General features: G+C 39.6%; 1 protein-coding gene across 2 annotated transcripts in view; it reads right to left on the bottom strand.

Annotated features, from left to right (window-relative positions):
- LOC138446668 (ATP-binding cassette sub-family C member 4-like) overlaps window positions 1-18,700 on the bottom strand; it is a 172,526-nt gene that overhangs the window by 18,760 nt on the left and 135,066 nt on the right. For both annotated transcript variants that reach the window (XM_069601890.1, XM_069601891.1), the window contains 3 exons: window positions 15,404-15,493; window positions 6,412-6,584; window positions 5,868-5,973 (listed from right to left, as the gene is read on the bottom strand). In XM_069601890.1, the coding sequence (XP_069457991.1) occupies window positions 5,868-5,973; window positions 6,412-6,584; window positions 15,404-15,493 (369 nt within the window). The remainder of the gene's footprint in view (window positions 1-5,867; window positions 5,974-6,411; window positions 6,585-15,403; window positions 15,494-18,700) is intronic.

Here is an 18,700-nt window from a genome sequence, read left to right as displayed (position 1 = left end):
GCCAACACATACACAAAGCTATTAACTGGGTCACAGTTGTTTCCCAAAAAGCCTTTTCTCTTGTTCACTTACACTAAGCAAAACTATATCCATCTAATCATTTCAAGATTTTTGAATAAAAGTGAAAATTTAAAAAATATATAATCTCTAAAGTGAGAAGTGTTAGTTGCTCAGTAATGTCCGACTCTTTGTGACTCCATGGACTGTAGCCGCTAGGTTCCTCTGTCCATGGAATTCTACAGGCAAGAATACTGGAGTGGGTAGCCCTTCCCTTCTGCAGAGGATCTTCCTGATCCAGGGATCAAACCTGAGTCTCCTGCATTGCAGGCAGATTCTTAACAGTCCGAGCCACCAGGGAAGCCCATATTATGTCAAAGTTTCAGATTAATTATACTCAATCTCTATGATGAAATTTTCAGTTCAGTTCAGTCAATCAGTCATGTCTGACTCTTTGTGACCCCATGAATCGCAGCACGCCAGGCCTCCCTGTCCATCACCAACTCCCAGAGTTCACTCAGACTCACATCCATCGAGTCAGTGATGCCATCCAGCCATCTCATCCTCTGTCGTCCCCTTCTCCTCCTGCCCACAATTCCTCCTAGCATCAGAGTCTTTTCCAATGAGCCAACTCTTTGCATGAGGTGGCCAAAGTAATGGAGTTTCAGCTTTAGCATCATTCCTTCCAAAGAAATCCCAGGACTGATCTCCTTCAGAATGGACTGGTTGGATCTCCTTGCTGTCCAAGGCAGTCTCAAGAGTCTTCTTCAACACCACAGTTCAAAAGCATCAATTCTTTGGCACGCAGCCTTCTTCACAGTCCAACTCTCACATCCATAACATGACCACAGGAAAAAACCATAGCCTTGACTAGATGGACCTTAGTCAGCAAAGTAATGTCTCTGCTTTTAAATATGCTGTCTAGGTTGGTCATAACTTTTCTTCCAAGGAGTAAGCGCCTTTTAATTTCATGCCTGCAGTTACCATCTGCAGTGATTTTGGAGCCCAAAGAAATAAAGTCTGACAGTGTTTCCACTGTTTCCCCATCTATTTCCCATGAAGTGATGGGACCGGATGCTATGACCTTCGTTTTCTGAATGTTGAGCTTTAAGCCAACTTTTTCACTCTCCTCTTTAGGCAGCTATTAAAAACATGCTATAGAAAATTAATTAATGACATGGGGGATTTTAAGAATATATTGTTGCTATAAAAATTCTGCTGATGAAATACTCTGTTTTGCATGACTAATTATCAAACTATTAATGGTTTTAATTTTATCCAAATAATATTATAGCACTACACAACTGTTACTTTCTGGTGGTATGTATTTTGTAATCTTCCTTTATGAGATTTAAAAATTTTTTCCTAATTTTACCTTGCACATTTATTGCCTTTTTGTAACAACAACAACAAAAATTTATGAGTTAGGCTCTTCATTTTAAAAAACAGAATAAAAGAAAATATCCATCTATTTTTGTGACAAAGTATTCATCAGTGCAACAGTATGTAATTATTACACCTTAACACTTTCAGTGACAGGCCTTTATGGTGACAGCACTGTTGGTTATGCCCTTCGTCAGCATCTATCACTTCCCCAGCCCCTCCCCAAGGCTGGCAGCCCTCCCTGTGAAGCATCAGGCTTTGCAGCAGATTGACTTGTCTTTATATCCTTAAAGCTTTCAGAACAGACAATCACTTGCTTTCCAGAAAGGAACTGGTACAGGCATCCCTCAGAGCTACTGCGGGTTCAGTTTCAGAACACCGGAATACACTGAATATTGCAGTAAAGTGAGTCACATGAATTTTCTGGTTTTCTGGGGCGTATAGAAGTTATGTTTACACTATACTATACCCAAGCATGTGTGCAATAGCATTATGTCTGAAAAAAAAAATAACGTACAAACCTTAACTTAAAAATAAGGCATTGCTAAAAAATATTAACCATCATCAGAGACTTCAGTAAGTCATAGTAGTGATATCAAAGATCATTGATGTTACAGATCACCAGAGCAACTGCAATGATAGTGAAAATGTTTGGTATATTGTGAGAATTACCAAAAGGTGACACAGAGACATGGAATAAGCAGATGCTGTTGGAAAAATGGTGCCTATAGACTTGCTTGATGCAGGTTTATGACAAGCTCTCAATTTGTACAAAATGCAATATCTGGGAAGCACAATAAAACAAAGTATGTCTATAGTTCTAAAGCAAGAAATAAAAATAAGATTGCCTCAAAAATTGAAGGTTTGAGAGAGAACATTATTTGTGATGTTTTTGCTATATTGAAAGCCAACTGGTAATTAGAAGCTCTAGAATAACATATAAGCTTTACACCTGGAGTGAATGGAGCACAGAGGACAATTTCCAACCCTGAAGCTGGGGGATGCCTGTCTCTTGGTGCCCTGAGGTCTAATCCTGTCATTCTTACCAGAGGAGTCAGCAACCACAAGCAGCTCAGACCGAGATGTAAACACAGCGCCAAGTTTACATCTCCTCGTGGGACCTCCCCATGACATCACTGATGACCTCAACCAGGGGACCTTAAACTGAAGGTCTCCCAACACAGGAGTGGAAAGAGCCGCTCCACAGTGAAGGGTAAGATCCTTTCCTGGAAACAAGGTCATCCATCACAAAGGTGACAGGCTCCAAACAGAACCCTTGCCTTTCCCTTCTCCCTCCATCTTCCCCCTTCACCCAGATGCTCAGGCTCTGTACCCAGAAACCAGCGTCAACCTCTCTCTATGCCCTCAGAGCCCATGTTCAATCCATCACACAGTCCACTTGGCTCCACTTCCTTATCTACCCCAGCTCCCACCATCTCACCATTTCCACTGAAGGCACCTTAGACTAAGCCAACAGTCTAGAGAGGGATCATTGTAAGAGAGTGAACATTGAATCTGGAGAACTGAAAGACCATCAGTGTGGTTGTAGCTGTAAAGGAAGGAGGAAGAACAGAGCGAGACAAAACTAGAAATTTGGGGAGGGACGGGCAGTGAGCTGCTTCATGAAACTACTTTAAATATTTGTTCATAGACATTGACCAAGAGAGAAAAAATGTGAGGTTATAGAAATTTATAATGTCCTTACCAGGAGATATTGGTAAGTAAAAGACACTTTCAAGAAAAGTGATGCCAAACCTAGACAGTGCATTACAAAGTAGACATTGCTTTGCTGACAAAGGCCCATATAGTCAAAGCTATGGTTTTTCCAGAAGTCATGTATGGATGTTGGAGTTGGACCATAAAGAAGGCTGGGTGCTGGTCTAAGAAATGATGTTTTTGAACTGTGGTTCTAGAGAAGACTGTTAAGAGTTCCCTGGACTGTAGGAGATCAAACCAGTCAATCTCAAAGGAAATCAACCCTGAATATTCACTGGAAGGACTGATGCTGCAGCTGAGGCCCCAATACTTTGGCCACCTGATGCAAAGAGCCAACTCACTGGAAAAGACCCTGATGATGGGAAAGACTGGGAGAAGGAGGAGAAGGGGATGACATAAGGTGAGATGGTTGGATGGGATCACCGACTCATTGAACATGAGTTTGAGTGAGCTCTGGTAGATAGCGAAAGACAGTGAAGCCTGTCATGCTGCAGTCCATGGGGTTGCAAAGAGTTGGACATGACTGAGTGACTGAACAACAAACCAGCAAGTAAAGCATTTAAAAACTGAATGTATTTTGATAATATCAAGAAAGCTGACTGGTTGAGAGGGTATAGATGTTCACACCTGCAGATCAGGTGCTGAGTGATAACACTTTAGGACTGACCAGGCGACATGTCCTCCTAATTCTGTCCTTCAGTCTCCCTAACCAACCACACATTTCAAGCTGACAGTACTTCTAAGAATTAGATGATAAAAAGAATCTGCTACCATGAATGTCATTAATGCTGTAATACCAAAATCCAAAAATAAATCTTCAGGGTACATTTAGGAACAAAGAATTTAATTGAACAGACCCTTAACTGAGCTGGAGATCAAGCCATCTTTCTGCTGCTATGTCTAAAGCCTACCAAAGAACTTGAAATAGGTAAATTTCACAGCATCATTTATTTGTTATGGAAAAATGGTGCATTGGGGGACAGTCTTTGAAATACAATGTTGAGAGGTAAGACCAACAAAGTGACAGGTAAAAACTAGAAATAAAAGGTTACTTTTCCAATTAGCATTCAAGAATACAAAATGAAGGACTAAGGATGCCTGACACAAAACATTTCTAGACATTAAGAGTCACTGTTGGGCAATCTTGAATGTCACCCCATCTCTCATGAAAGTCTGCAAGTAGAGCCTGCTTCCTACCGTGATGTCTAGTCCAGGTAGCCATACACACTGCTTGGAGCCTAGAGCATCCTTTTGGTTAGGGATGCCCCTCTCTTGTCATCTGCCTTCCCAGAGGGAGGCATGTCCAGCTTGGGGAGTGAGACTACAGGCACTGCCTCAATGCTGACAGCCTGGTATCTACTCAGTGCCCCACTGATGATCCCATCTGACAATCATGTGAAGTAAGGACTGGAGGTGATATTCCAGAAGCTGCCCAAGAAGTCAAAAGAGATGGTACTATTATCCTTAGACATAAGGAACTGTGGGTATTACTGACCACTCATTAGTGATTATTACCTGTTTTTTATGGACTATCAACATACCTTAAAGCATCTTGCATTCCCTGAGACTATTTGTTGTCAAAATTTTTCCTTTGAGGAATGTTTCCCTTATGTTATAAAGCCACATCCCATTTCTCATGTATTGAAACTGAGCAACTGAGGGAAAGGACAAGGAAAAAGATAAAATGAAAAAAAGAGAGAAAATAAATAAATGGAGGAAGGAAATATTAAATTCCTAAGGAAGAAAGAGCCAACCAAACCTGGAAAGGATGATACTAGACAGATATCCAGAGACCAAAGCCTGGAGCCTGCCGTGTGTACAGAACAGAGCTATTGTTAAGAGACTGGCTGGTTGTTTAGTTAGTCTCTCCTCCCTGATTTGCCTTTCTTTCCAAACTCTCATCTGTGATGCAGAAGCTGGGTCTCTGCAAGTCACTGCAGCAGTTCAGAGACCCTTTTGCCAGGTGGCCTTTGTTAGGTCCGGCCAGTAGGGGGCACTAGAGGGCGACTGAAGGTGGAGAACACAGCTAATCTTCTACCTGAATCTGCTACTAGTGTCACCTCAGCCCTGGGACCTGACTCCAGCTCCCGGCTATTAGCACCTGGAGAACCAGCCCCATCCTGCCCCCTCACAAACATGACCAGCAACCAGGCAGTGACCTCTCCTCAGAGATACGAGCATCAATTCTTTAGGGCCTCTCTTCCTAGTTCTCAGGTCTGGAGACCTGTCTGAGCTTATGGTAGCTGCTTTCTAAAATCATTATCCCAGGGTTTCACTTTTCTAGCCCTCTGATCCCTATGTAATACATTTCTTATATTAAATCCTTTCAGTTAAAAAATACTGTTTTTCTCACTAGGCCTTTTCTTCTCATGGACTCCTGAGAAATTCTACAACTTTAGCCATCAACTTCCTGGCAGTCTAAATTCGAGCTATTACTTTGATAAGGGAATCCAAAAATGCTGAAACAACTATGACACAGAGAAAATGACTGTGTTCTACCCCACTAAAATATGGAGCTATAACTTGGGTTTGGAATATTTTAACAGTTGGCCATCATAAAGAAATGACAACTCAAACTTTTAATATGAAAATACAAGATTATTGGATATATTATTTAATAGTACATTCTAAAAGTATAGTTAAGTACTTGAGTAATTTTCAGGAATGAGAGAAGAAAGTAAGAGAAACATTAATGGAGGTTCCTATCAAATTTTACAAGGAAGGCTACATTGAAAATTGAACATAAATGGTGAAAATGGTGAGGGTCTTACCATTATCCAATCAGAGTCAATAACGGTGCTCAACCTGTGTGCAATGATCACCACAGTGCACTGGGCAAATCTCTCACGGATTTTTTTTTGTATTAACTCATCAGTTCTAGAAACAAAGAAGTTGATTTAGTTCAGTAAAGACAGGAAAAGCAGACTTAAGACTTAAAAATATCCTATGATATTTTTACAATGTTTTTAAAAGTCAATACTTTAACATATAGTCTTGTTCCTAAAAAAACTAAGCAAAAACTCTACTTAGAAATTTACTATTTTTCATAAAATGATGGAAAATTAGTCTTCCCTCCAAATTGCTTGAAACTATCAGGAGCTGGATTTAGGAATTCAGCTCTCTTATGATGCCTCATAACAACATTGACACCATATAACATGTCTTGGTTTTATCCTTTGTTTTCTGGAATTAATATTATCAACAGATATCCATGAGGCCAAGCAAGCACTTAGAAACATTTCGAAGATTCACTAAATGTTTTCCATTTACCACATTTACAAGTCAGTTCAACATTTCCTGGGCTCAGCTCCATACCTTGGATTCACGTATGATGTGGCTTTGTCAAGAATCAATACTTGATTCTTCCTGAGAAGAGCCCTGGCAAGGCACACCAGTTGTTTCTGACCAGCACTCAAGTTCAATCCAGATTCTGCTAATTCAGTATTCATTTTAGCAGGAAGACTTTCGATGGATTCTTTAAGTTGTACCTGTGGATACAGAAAGAATGACATTTTTCTAAGCAAACTGCTACTGAAGTAGACAAGCCTCTTAGACACTAGAGCTTTGACATCCTCAGGACTTCTTACATATCTTACATGTACAGCCGGATGATGGGGAGAGCTCCTTCCAGTGAATGTTCACTTAGAAAGATGGTGGAGTCAAGTCAGGAGAGAAAGATCTCAGTGTCCCCCATTCCCATCACAGGACATCCACCAGAAACCCCACCTAGGGGTTAGTTAAGGAAGTCTCTCAAAAAGTGAAGCTATTTCTCCCAATGTGATTTAAACAGAAATGTTAAAAGGATCTTTATGGTTGAGTCAAGTTTCCCAAAGTACATTTTGCATAGGAGTTGGTACACTAGAGAAAAACTTTCAAAAATTTTACAGAAGATCTGGTTCTCTGACGATATAGTCTTATTGGCCCTTTACTATTTTCTAAAGTTTAATATATGCAAGTTTCAAACAATGGCAAACTGCCCCTTATACATTAGTAATCCTGGAGCCCATTCTGATGATGGTTCTTTCCCAAATTTAATCCTATAAACAGTGGACCAATCAAATTCATTTTCTTCAGTGTTATAAATGCATTGTAGTGAATGAAAACACATGAAAAATAAAACAAAACATCTTATTTCCCCTAGCATATGGATATAGGTTGCTGTTGTTCAGTCGCTGAGTCATGTCCAACACTTTGCAACTGCTTGGACAGCAGCACACCAGGGTTCCTTGCCCTTCACTATTGCTTGGAGTTTGCTGAAACCCATGTCCATTATGTCAGTGATGCCATCCAACCATCTTGTCCTCTTTTGTACCCTTCTCAACCTGTCTTCCATCTTTTCCAGCATCGGGGGCTTTTCCACTGAGTTGTCTCTTCACATCAGGTGGCCAAAGTACTGGAGCTTCAATTTCATCATCAGTCCTTCCAAGGAAAATTCAGGGTTGATTTCCTTTAGGATTGACTTTCTTTATCTGCTTGTGGTCCAAGGGACTCACAACTATCTTCTCCAGAACCGCAGTTCAAAAGCATCAGTTCTTCAGCGCTCAGCCTTATTTATGGTCCAACTTTCACACTGGTACATGACTACTGGGAAAACCATAGGTTTGCCTACATGGGCTTTGCCGGCAAAGTGATGTCTCTGCTTTTTAATATTCTGTCTAGGTTTGTTATAACTCCTTTTCCCAGGAGCAAGCATCTTTTAATTTCATGGCTGCAGTCACCATCTGCAGTGATTTTGGAAATAAAGTCTGTTATTGTTTCCACTATGTCCCCATATATTGCAATGAAATGATGAGATACGATGCCATGATCTTAGTTTCTTGAATGTTGAACGTTAAGCCAGCTTTTTCACACTTCTCTTTCACTTTTGTCAAGAAGATCTTTAGTTCCTCTTCACTTTCTACCATTAGGGTGGTATCAGGTGCATATCTGACATCATTGATATTTCTCTCAGCAATCTTGATTCCAGCTTCATCCAGCCCGTCATTTCTCATGATGTACTTTGCATATAAGTCAAATAAGCAAGGTGACAATATATAGCCTTGATGTACTCCTTTCCTGATTTGGAAGCAGTCCAAATTGTTGCTTTGGAACCAGCTGTTCCCTGTCTGGTTCTAACTGTGCTTCTTGACCTGAATACAGGTTTTGCAGGAGGCAAGTAAGGTGGTATGGTATTCCTATCTCTTTAAGAATTTTCCACAGTTTGTTGTGATCCACACAGTCAAAGGCTATAGGGTAGTCAATTAAAAAGACATTTTTCTGGAATTCTGTTGCTTTTTTGATGATCCAATGGATGTTGTCAATTTGATCTCCAGTTTCTCTGGCTTTTCTAAATCCAGGTTTCACATTTGGAAGTTCTTGGTTCATACACAGTTGAAGCTTAGTGTGAAGAATTTTGAGCATTACCTTGTTAGCATGGGAAATGAGTGCAATTGTGTGGTAATTTGAACATTTCTTGGCACTGCCCTTCTGTGGGTATGGAATGAAGACTGACCTTACCAGTCCTGTGGCCACTGCTGAGTCTTCCAAATTTGCTGGCATATTGAGTGCAGCACTTGAACAGCATCATCTTTTAGGATTTAAAATCAGTTCAGTTCAGTCACTCTGTCGTGTCCAACTCTTTGCAACTCCATGGACTGCAGTATAGCAGGCCTCCCTGTCCATCACCAACTCCCAGAGTTTACTCAAACTCATGTTCATTGAGTCAGTGAGGCCACCCAACCATCTCATCCTTTATTGACCCCTTCTCCTCCTGCCTTCTATCTTTCCCAGCATCAGGCTTTTTTCAAATGAGTCAGTTCTTTGCATCAGGTGGCCAAAGTACTAGAGTTTCAGCTTCAAGGTCAGTCCTTCCAACGAATATTCAGGACTGATTTCCTTTAGGATGGATTGGTTGGATCTCCTTGCAGTCCAAGGGACTCTCAAGAGTCTTCTCCAAAACCACAGTTCAAAAGCATCAGTACTTCAGTGCTCAGCTTTCTTTATAGTACAACTCTCACATTCATATGTGACTACTGGAAAAACCATAGCATTGACTAGATGGACTGTTGTTGGCAAATTAATGTTTCTGCTTTTTAATATGCTAAGTTGGTCATAACTTTCCTTCCAAGGAGTAAGCATCTTTTACTTTCATGGCTGCAGTCACCATCTGCAGTGATTTTGAAGCCCTCAAAAATAAAGTCTGCCACTGTTTCCACTGTTTCCCCATCTATTTGCCATGAAGTAATGGGACCAGATGTCATGATCTTCGTTTTCTGAATGTTGAGCTTTAAGCCAAGTTTTTTGCTCTCCTCTTTCACTTTCATCAAGAGGCTCTTTAGTTCTTCTTCACTTTCTGCCACAATGGTACTGTCACCTGCATATCTGAATTTATTGACATTTCTCCTGGAAATCTTGATTCCAGCCTGTGCTTCCTCCAGCCCAGTATTTCTCATAATGTACTCTGCATATAAGTTAAATAAGCAGGGTGACAATATGCAGCCTTGACGTACTCCTTTTCCTATTCGGAACCAGTCTGTTGTTCCATGTCCAGTTCTAACTGTTGCTTCCTGACCTGCATACAGATTTCTCAAGAGGCAGGTCAGGTGGACTGGTATTTCCATCTCTTTCAGAATTTTCCACAGTTTATTGTGATCCACACAGTAAAAGGCATTCGCAGAGTCATAAAGTAGAAATAGAGGTTTTTCTGGAGCTCTCTTGCTTTTGTCATGATCCAGCAGATATTGGCCATTCCATCTCTGGTTCCTCTGCCTTTTCTAAAACCAGCTTGAACATCTGGAAGTTTACAGTTCACATATTGTTGAAGCCTTGCTTGGAGAATTATGAGCATTACATTACTGTTGTATGAGATGAGTACAATTGTGCAGAGTTTGAGCATTCTTTGGCATGACCTTTCTTTGAGACTGAAATGAAAACTGACATTTTCCAGTCGTATGGACACTGCTGAGTTTTCCAAATTTGCTGGCATATCGAGTGCAGCACTTTCACAGAATCATCTTTTACAATTTGAAATAGCTCAACTGGAATTTCATCACCTCCATTAGCTTTGTTCATAGTGATGCTTCCTAAGGCCCACTTGACTTCATATTCCAGGATGTCTGGCTCTAGTTGAGTGATCACAGCATCCTGATTATCTGGGTTATGAAGATCTTTTTTATACAGTTCTTCTGTGTATTCTTGCCACCTCTTCTTAATATCTTCTGCTTCTGTTAGGTCTATACCATTTCTGTCCTTTATTGAGCCCATCTTTGCATGAAATGTTCCCTTGGTATGTCTAATTTTCTTGAAGAGATCTCTAGTCTTTCCCATTCTATTGTTTTCCACTATTTCTTTGCATTGATCACTGAGGAAGGCTTTCTTTTTTTATTTTATTTTTATTTGGAGGTTAATTACTTTACAATATTGTATTGGTTTTGCCATACATCAATATGAATCTGCCACAGGTATACATGTGGTCCCCATCCTGAATCCCCCCTCCCACCTTCCTCCCTGTACCATCCCTCTGAGTCATCTCAGTGCAATTGTATAAAGGATATATTCTTATAAAAGTAACTGGCTCCAAAACATCATATCACATTTTAAACAAAGGAAAGCACTGAAAAAGTTATAATTTAAGGAAAACAAAACAAATAACTACTATTCAAAACTATACATCTCAGTATTGAATACTTCAGATTGATTTTGAGCTTGGGAAAATGATAGAATACAGCAAAACTGAAGAATAATACACTGGCCTCTAAGGCAGCCTGCCTCCATCATTGCTGTGTGCACTCTGTGTAGTGGCTGCTGATGCCCCTCACAGGAGGGGAACACAGAGGTCAGGTGGTTTCCAGATTTGGTGGAAATTTCTTACTTTTCAAATAGAAAATCTGGTGTGGGTCAGAAGGAGACACTGAAATGCAAACAACAGATGGGGAAGAGCTTTTACTAGAGCAGGGCCAGCAGTAAAGGAAGTTCACCTAATACAAACCCCGGGGAAATGGACATGTAACCTGTTGCTCCTGTAAGGACCAAACCCCCTGGTTCCTGATGCACCAGCAGCTGATGCCCAGGTTTCTGCATCCTTGTTTCCTGTGTGATGAGACACACTTGTGTCCTAACAGAGACACTATCAATGTCAGACATTTAACTGTATGATTTCTTCCCAGTTTGACAGGACATTTTTTTTGTTAAATTGCTAAGTCATAGACCTTATAGACTGTAGCCCACCAGGTTCCTCTGTCCACGGGATTTCCCAGGCAAGGATATTGGGGTGGGTTACCATTTCCTCCTCCAGGGAATCTTCCCAACTTAGGGATCAACCCCACTTCTCCTCCATTGCAGGCAGACTCTTTATCACTGAGCAACTGGGGAAGCCCCCATACTTTACTCTTAATTCCAAATTCCAGTATCTAAGGTGTTTTGTTTTTGCTTTTAAACAGAAGCAACACATCAATGACTCATTTCCAGAGTTTTATCTACTATGACCTTTTAACCTCTGAGTGATAAAGTGCTTCATCTTCAGGCACTACTCATGTTATATTTTTGGAGCTGCCTTTGCTTTTTAGCACCCCAATAGCACCAATTTCTGATGAACTTTTATCAGTTTACAGTAAGTTGGCAAATTTCAGTACATGAAAAATGTATTTTCAGCATATTTAGAAAAATAACCAAAATGAGACAGGCAGCATCCATAGGATTGTCTTTCTTCTGAATGTCCATTATTGCCAATGAAAAAGGAGAAAACAGAACTAGAGGACCTTAAAAAAAATTTAAGCCATCATTTCCATTTAATTGAAGTTCATAAAGAGGAAAACATAGTGGTTCCCTCCTACTCATTCTCAGGTTAACTCTGTGAGTTTGGGTTCATATATCCAGTTAGGCATCATTTATAAATTAATAACTAGGGTTTCTGGTTCGCTTAAAACCTGACTTCATTGATTTAGTGATACCTCTTGATGAGGGTGAAGGAGGAGAGTGAAAAAACAGGCTTAAAACACAACATTAAGAAAACTAAGATCGTGGCATCCAGTCCCATCATTTCACAGCAAATAGAAGGGGAAAAGGTAGAAACAGTGGCAGATTTCTTCTTCTTGGGCTCTAAAATCAGTGCAGATTGTGACTGTAGCCTTGAAATTAGAAGATGGTTGCTTCTTGGCAGGAAAGCTATGGCAAAACTAGACAGTGTGTTAAAAAGCAAAGATATCACTTTGTTGACAAAGGTCCATATAATCAAACCTATGGTCTTTCCAGTAGTCATGTACAGATGCAAGAGCTGGGCAATAACGGAGTGCTGAAGAGTAAATGCTTTTGAACTGTGGTACTGGAGAACACTATTGAGAGTCCCTTGGAAAACAAGGAGATCAAACTAGTCAATCTTGAAGGAAATCAACCCTGAATATTCTCTGGAAAGACTGATGCTGAAGCTCCAATATTTTGGCCACCAGATGCAAACAGTTGACTCATTGGAAAAGACCCTGATGCTGGGAAACATTGAAGGCAGAAGGAGAAGAGGGATCAGAGGATGAGATGGCTGGATGGCATCATCGATTCAATGAACATGAACTTGGGCAAACTCCAGGAGATGGTGAGGGACAGGGAAGCCTGGCATGCTGTAGTCCATGGGGTCACAAAAAGTCAGAGGTGACTTAGCAACTGAACAACAATAACTTAGAGTGATAAATCACCCCTTTATCCAGATCCTCTAGGAATTATTTCTTTATCACATTTGTATGTTTTTCAATGAACGATTTGGTAAGTTTTCTTTTAAAATAGTCATAAGGAATCAATTCCTAGAGAAACATAATGATGGGATGATTTCTCTAAGTGATATCACCAAAGTTAACAGGCTTAATTCCAGAAGCAATACATGGAAACCACACACTTGACTTTGTGAAATAAACTCACATTTGTTTCTTTTTATAGAAAGTTCCAAATGTAGTTTAAATAGAACTAGATCTGAGTATCTTTATAATTTAGATTGCCTATAAAAATAGGCAAAGTATATAAAAATACTTCAGTATTTTTATAATTTAGATTGCCTCTCTGTCCATGGAACAATATGTTCTAAAATTCTAGAGTAAGGCTACTTGAGAATCTGTGAAAAAAGATCTCAATCTGGGAAACAAATATAAAAATAATTCACCAGTACTTCCAGTTATTGTTTTTAAGATGTGTCCCAATTTCACCATTAAATTTGTCCTATGAATTCAAGAGTAGTGGATCATCCTATCATTCTTTGCATTTAATGGTTAAATGCTCTACACACCTCTTCTCTTGTAGAATTTTACTGTAAAAGACTCACAAACTTAAATGAAATCAGAGGTGCACTGTTTTTCAGGCAGGAGAAGGTGAAGCAATCGACTCAACTTAAGAAAACAAAATCCACATGCTGCTGAAAAGCAGGGTGGGTATATAAAGACTCAATCGTGACATCCTTCAGAAACCAGAATTACTGGCTGGAAATGGTCATACCGCCAAATCTGCGTGCTCATAGTCAAGGTTCGTCTGTATATTACAGATTTCAGAGCTTCCCTAGAAGGGTGACACTAAATGATAAACACACCAATTCAAACCAATGTGAACAATCAATCTCTCAAATTTGTGTAACAACAACAACAGCAAAAGATTTTAAAAATATGCCACACTTCTCTGAAATGAAAAGATCAATCAAACATTTAGTAGTTATTTAGGTAGAGCATTTTCCCTGTGTTCTCCTCTAAGAGTCTGGTCTTACATATAGGTTTTCAATCCATTTTGAGTTTAGTTTTGTATGTATCAGGGAGTGTTCTAATTTTATTCTTTTACACATAGCTGTCCAGTTTTCCCAGCACCACTTACTGAAGAGACCACCTTTTCTCCATTGTATATTCTTGCCTCCTATGTCATAGATTAGTTGGCTACGGGTTTGCGAGTTCATCTCTGGGCTCTCTAGCCTGCTCCATTGATCTGTATTTCTGTTTTTGTGCCAGTGCCACACCAACTTGATTACTCTAGCTCTGTACTACAAACTTTTTTGCCAACTCAATAATACATTCTGAAGTCAGGGAACCTAGTTTCTCCAGCTTCACTTTTGTTTCTTAAGACTGCTTTGGTTACTTGGGGTCTTTTGTGTTTCCATTAAAACTGTAAGATTTTTGGCTCTAATTCTATGCAAAATGCCATTGGTAATTTGTCAGAGATTGTACTGAATCTGTAGATTCTTTGGGTAGTATAGTCATTTTCACAATATTGTTTCTTCCAATCCAAGAACATGGTATATCCCTCCATCTGGTTTGCATCATTGATTTCTTTTGTCAGTATCTTGTAGTTTTATGAGCACAGGTTTTTTGTCTCCTTAGGTAGGTTTATTCCTAGGTATTTTACTCTTTTTGTTGCAATGGTAAATGGGATTGTTTTGTCAACTTCTCTTTCTAATCTTTCATCATTAATTTATAGGAATGTTCATTCTTACTTTTTAAAAGCAAAAGACTATGTATGGCAGAATCACTACAATATTGTAAAGTAATTAGCCTTCAATTAAAATAAATTAAAAAAAGAAGTCTAGGGTTTCTGCCATCAGTAGAACTGATTTGTAAAAGGAGTGCAAATACACAAAATAGTTAAAAATAAAAAAAATAAAACACAAACTGACAGCAACTTAATAGTCAATTTTTTTTTTTTCATGCAACGGTGAGGAAACTCAAAGAAGCAGAGAAAGGGACATGACATAAATAACAGAAAATTCTTTTGAAATGAACCTATCCATATAAAAGCTGAGCAGATGTTCCAGGGTTCTGTTATCTGCATCAATGCTACAGCATTAAAATGACATAATTGCCAATAAATAATCATCATTAATTCTGACTATATAATTTACCTTTATAAACACTTTTCTATGAAACTTCTACATTTTACTAGTATGATCTTGTTTATATCTTTTAGTTAATAAGGAAAAATTACTATTGTCTCCACTCAGGAGATGTTTCCTAAGACCAGAAGAATAAAATGAATATTGGAGTGTAATGGAGTAATTAATTCACTAGGTCACTAGTAGAATTTGATCCCACAGTTTAACATCTAATTGAATACTTTGCTAAGGACAAGATAATGTGTCTATTTGTTCAGGGTTCTAGGAAAATAGCTAAAATGCAAACATGTCACATTATATTGTTGCTTTTCATCATCATCAATACACACATTTTTAAGCGCACCCATGTCATCAGTGTTTTCTTAGGAGGTTACCGAAGTCAGTGAAACTGATACGCTCCCCTTAATTATCTGCAAAGCTCTCAATGTAAACACACATATACTGATGCTAACAAGTTAATTACAGTTACTATTAATAAATTACCTCTTCTAAGGCATTCCACAGTTCGTTATCCATATGCTCATGGTAGTGATCCAGATTTTCCCTCATTGTTCCAGTGAATAAAACAGGCTCCTAAATATGCCAAAACAGTGAGTGTTATTACCTTAACCTCTTTTTATTTTATTCTAATGTGTACAGACTGTCAAAATTAAAATAGAAAAACATCTAAATTCATTAATTATTAATAATAAAGTTGCAACTGTATGTTTACAAAACAGTATCTCTAAAATAATTGTCCATTGTACAAAGTGTGCTACAAAATATCTTCTGAACTACTGAACACTAACAGAAGAAAGTGTTGAAGAAGTATTTTTTCATCTTAATGAAAAAACTGAAGAAAAGGGAAGATTTGATTTTTTTTTAAATACCACCCTGGTAATAAATATCTGTTTAAACACTCACACAAAGTGAGGAAATAATTACATGAGAAACTTAACATCAAGATCTACATAAATTAACTGTCAAGCCTGGTGTGACTGGGAAATATCAACAGCATGATTAGTAGAGGTTTGTGCCTCAAAGCAAACCATTAAATATTTACACATTAGCACTAAAGACTAAACTAGGTTATTTCCTCCATTGGTCAGACTGTCTTCTAGGATCTGGAATCTCTCCACATGTGTGAAATGAACATCCCCACATGTGCAAGGGGAACATGCTCCTGGGGTCTGCAGCACCCCTGTCCATGGAGAGATCACCTCTGATTTTGGCAGCAGCTGGTCCCCACATTCTCTCACATGTGTGTCAGGAGGACCTGCCTCACATTCATTATTAACTGCAAGGCCAAGAGGACCTGAAACCCACTGTGACCTATGTCATGATACTTTAATTTAAATAGTTCTTCCTATTCATCTGCTTCAGGAGGAGCCACAAGTAAATTACTCTGGAAATATATGTCTCCTCTTGGCCTCAAGAGAGAATGCTGTACATAAGCTCATGTAGGCCATTTACATTTTCCTCTGGAAGCCTTAGTAAGCCAGGCCATAAGAATATGGGCAGCAGTGAAGAGCCCAAAAGGCTCCTTTCAGTGAAGGGGGCAGGACAAGAGGAGGCAAAGTTGTGGGAACAAGAGGAGACCTGACACTTCCACAAGTGCCCGGAACTGCTCAGAATGCCCAAGTTTAAATCCCGCCTGGCCTTGGGGTTGGGCTTTCCTCCTCACTTCACAAAACCCTGAGAGGAAAAACGAAGAAGACAGACATTTCTTTTCCCTAATCATGAGGAAGAATGATACTCAGGGAGCCTTCCAAACCTTCCTTCAATATGGTCTCAGGTTTAAGTCTGGTGAGAGAGAAATGAATACAGAAAACGCAGGGTGTGCCACCAAAAAAAGACATACCCCTGAGCAAAATCCACAGTTAAAAAGACATTATAAAGGGAGATTTAGTCACACCAAGTTGATTAAATGGCCAAAATGCTTCCAAAGCACTGAAAATCACTAGTCATACAATATTTCAGAATGAGTACTGAACTAAACTATCTTGAGACCAAATTTAAGGTTTCCCTTAAAACTCAAATTTAGGATCAAAGAGTAAACAACCATCTAAACAATGGTAATCGTTCCTTGTCAGGGGAATAACCATCATTCTACTTCAGATTTTTTATAAAAACTTGTTACTGTTTGTAATTATCAACCTTAAAATTCCCACATGCTGGTGATTTCTCATCCTTCAGCTGTCTCCATGAGGTTTACACAAGCGATGTAGTCAGGCGAGGGGAGGCTGGCCCCTAATATTCTTCCTCCTTCCTTTCTCCATCTTCCCTCCATTTTCCAGGTCCTTTCAAGTAAGCAGGCTACTCCCTGCATATAATCTCAACTGGTGGACATATTTAACTACTTCAGATCCTGAGCACAAAGAACACACATACTTCAGCTACCTGTTGTGTTTAAGGAAATTATTTAAGAAGAACTTTAATTTTAGATTATTCCTAAAATTTTGAGCAGAAGTTGTGCAGTACCTTCTTAAGAACATAGTATTCATCTTTGAATGTTCCCCCCATGACTGATGGTCTATGTTCCCACTCCCCTGTCTCTGCTCCTACCCAGGTCCTTGTTACCATCGTATCTCCCCCAGTTCTGACCTGTTCATGCGGGGTCAGTAGTGATGGGGATGAGCCTGGGAGGAAGAGAGACCACCATGGAAGCTCCCTGCTGCTGCCAGGATCACAGGGACCAGGAATCCAGGGAAGACACTGTGGGCCTGGCTCAGCTAGAGGGGCAACTCAAAGAAACAGCACTGGGCTCCCCCCTCTGCAGAGTCTGTTCTTAGCGTCCTAATTTCCCTACATTGGGGTGTTGAGACACAAGCATCACTGCTTCCTACTCATTTGAGGGGAAGACGAATGTAAGTTTTTACACTTAGACAAGTAAATTCAAAGTAACAGACTTTCTCCACCTCTGCAGCTAGCAAAACGCTGTAAAGACAAAGGGCTCTTGGTTGGGGAGGGATAACATTTTGAGTATCTTCTCTGGACACATAACAGCCCATGACATACAAGTGCATAAACCCACTTCTAAACTGATATTGTCCAAATGAAACACAGAGCAATAGGAGTAGTATCTTCTGGCTTTGCTCTATACTTACTTAGTCTTGCTATGGTTTGGGGAGTGGGACAGTAGGAAAAATGGGGAAAATATCTGATGAGTACAACACAGGTGAAGAATTGATGGTTTTAAACTGTGGTGTTGCAGAAGATTCTTGAGAGTTCTTTGGACTGCAAGGAGATCAAACCACTCAATCCTAAAGGAAATCAACACTGAATGTTCACTGGAAGGACTGACACTGAAGCTGAAGCTTCAATACTTTGGCCATCTGATGTGAAGAGCTGACTCATTGGAAAAGACCCTAATGCTGGGAAAGACTGAAAGCAGGAGGAGAAAGGGATGATTGGATGGCATCACCGAGTCAATGGACATTAGTTTAAGCAAGCTCCGGGAGTTGGTGAAGGACAGGGAATCCTGGTGTGCTGCAGTCCATGGGGTCACAAAGAGTCAGACACAACTGGGAAGTGGACAAAGTGGAAACTGGAGAGCATAGGTCTCTGTCATATACTAGTACTTTGGAATCTACTCTGCTGTGATGGGAGTCTTTGGAGATAAAACTGAAACTCTTCGCTATACAACTGAAACACTGTGAATCAACTATACTTCAATTTCTAAAAGTAGACACACATAAAATTAGAATCCTGGCTCTGCCCCTTACTTGAAAAGTAGGATAAGCTCCCAGTGACTCAGTTTTTAAATCTGTCAGATAAGGATAGCAACAAATTGTAAGGATT

Source organism: Ovis canadensis, chromosome 10 (assembly GCF_042477335.2).
Source record: "Ovis canadensis isolate MfBH-ARS-UI-01 breed Bighorn chromosome 10, ARS-UI_OviCan_v2, whole genome shotgun sequence".
NCBI classification, from domain to species: Eukaryota; Metazoa; Chordata; class Mammalia; order Artiodactyla; family Bovidae; genus Ovis; species Ovis canadensis.
The sequence above is the reverse complement of the archived record's forward strand: the minus strand, read 5'-3'. Positions and strand labels throughout refer to the sequence as shown.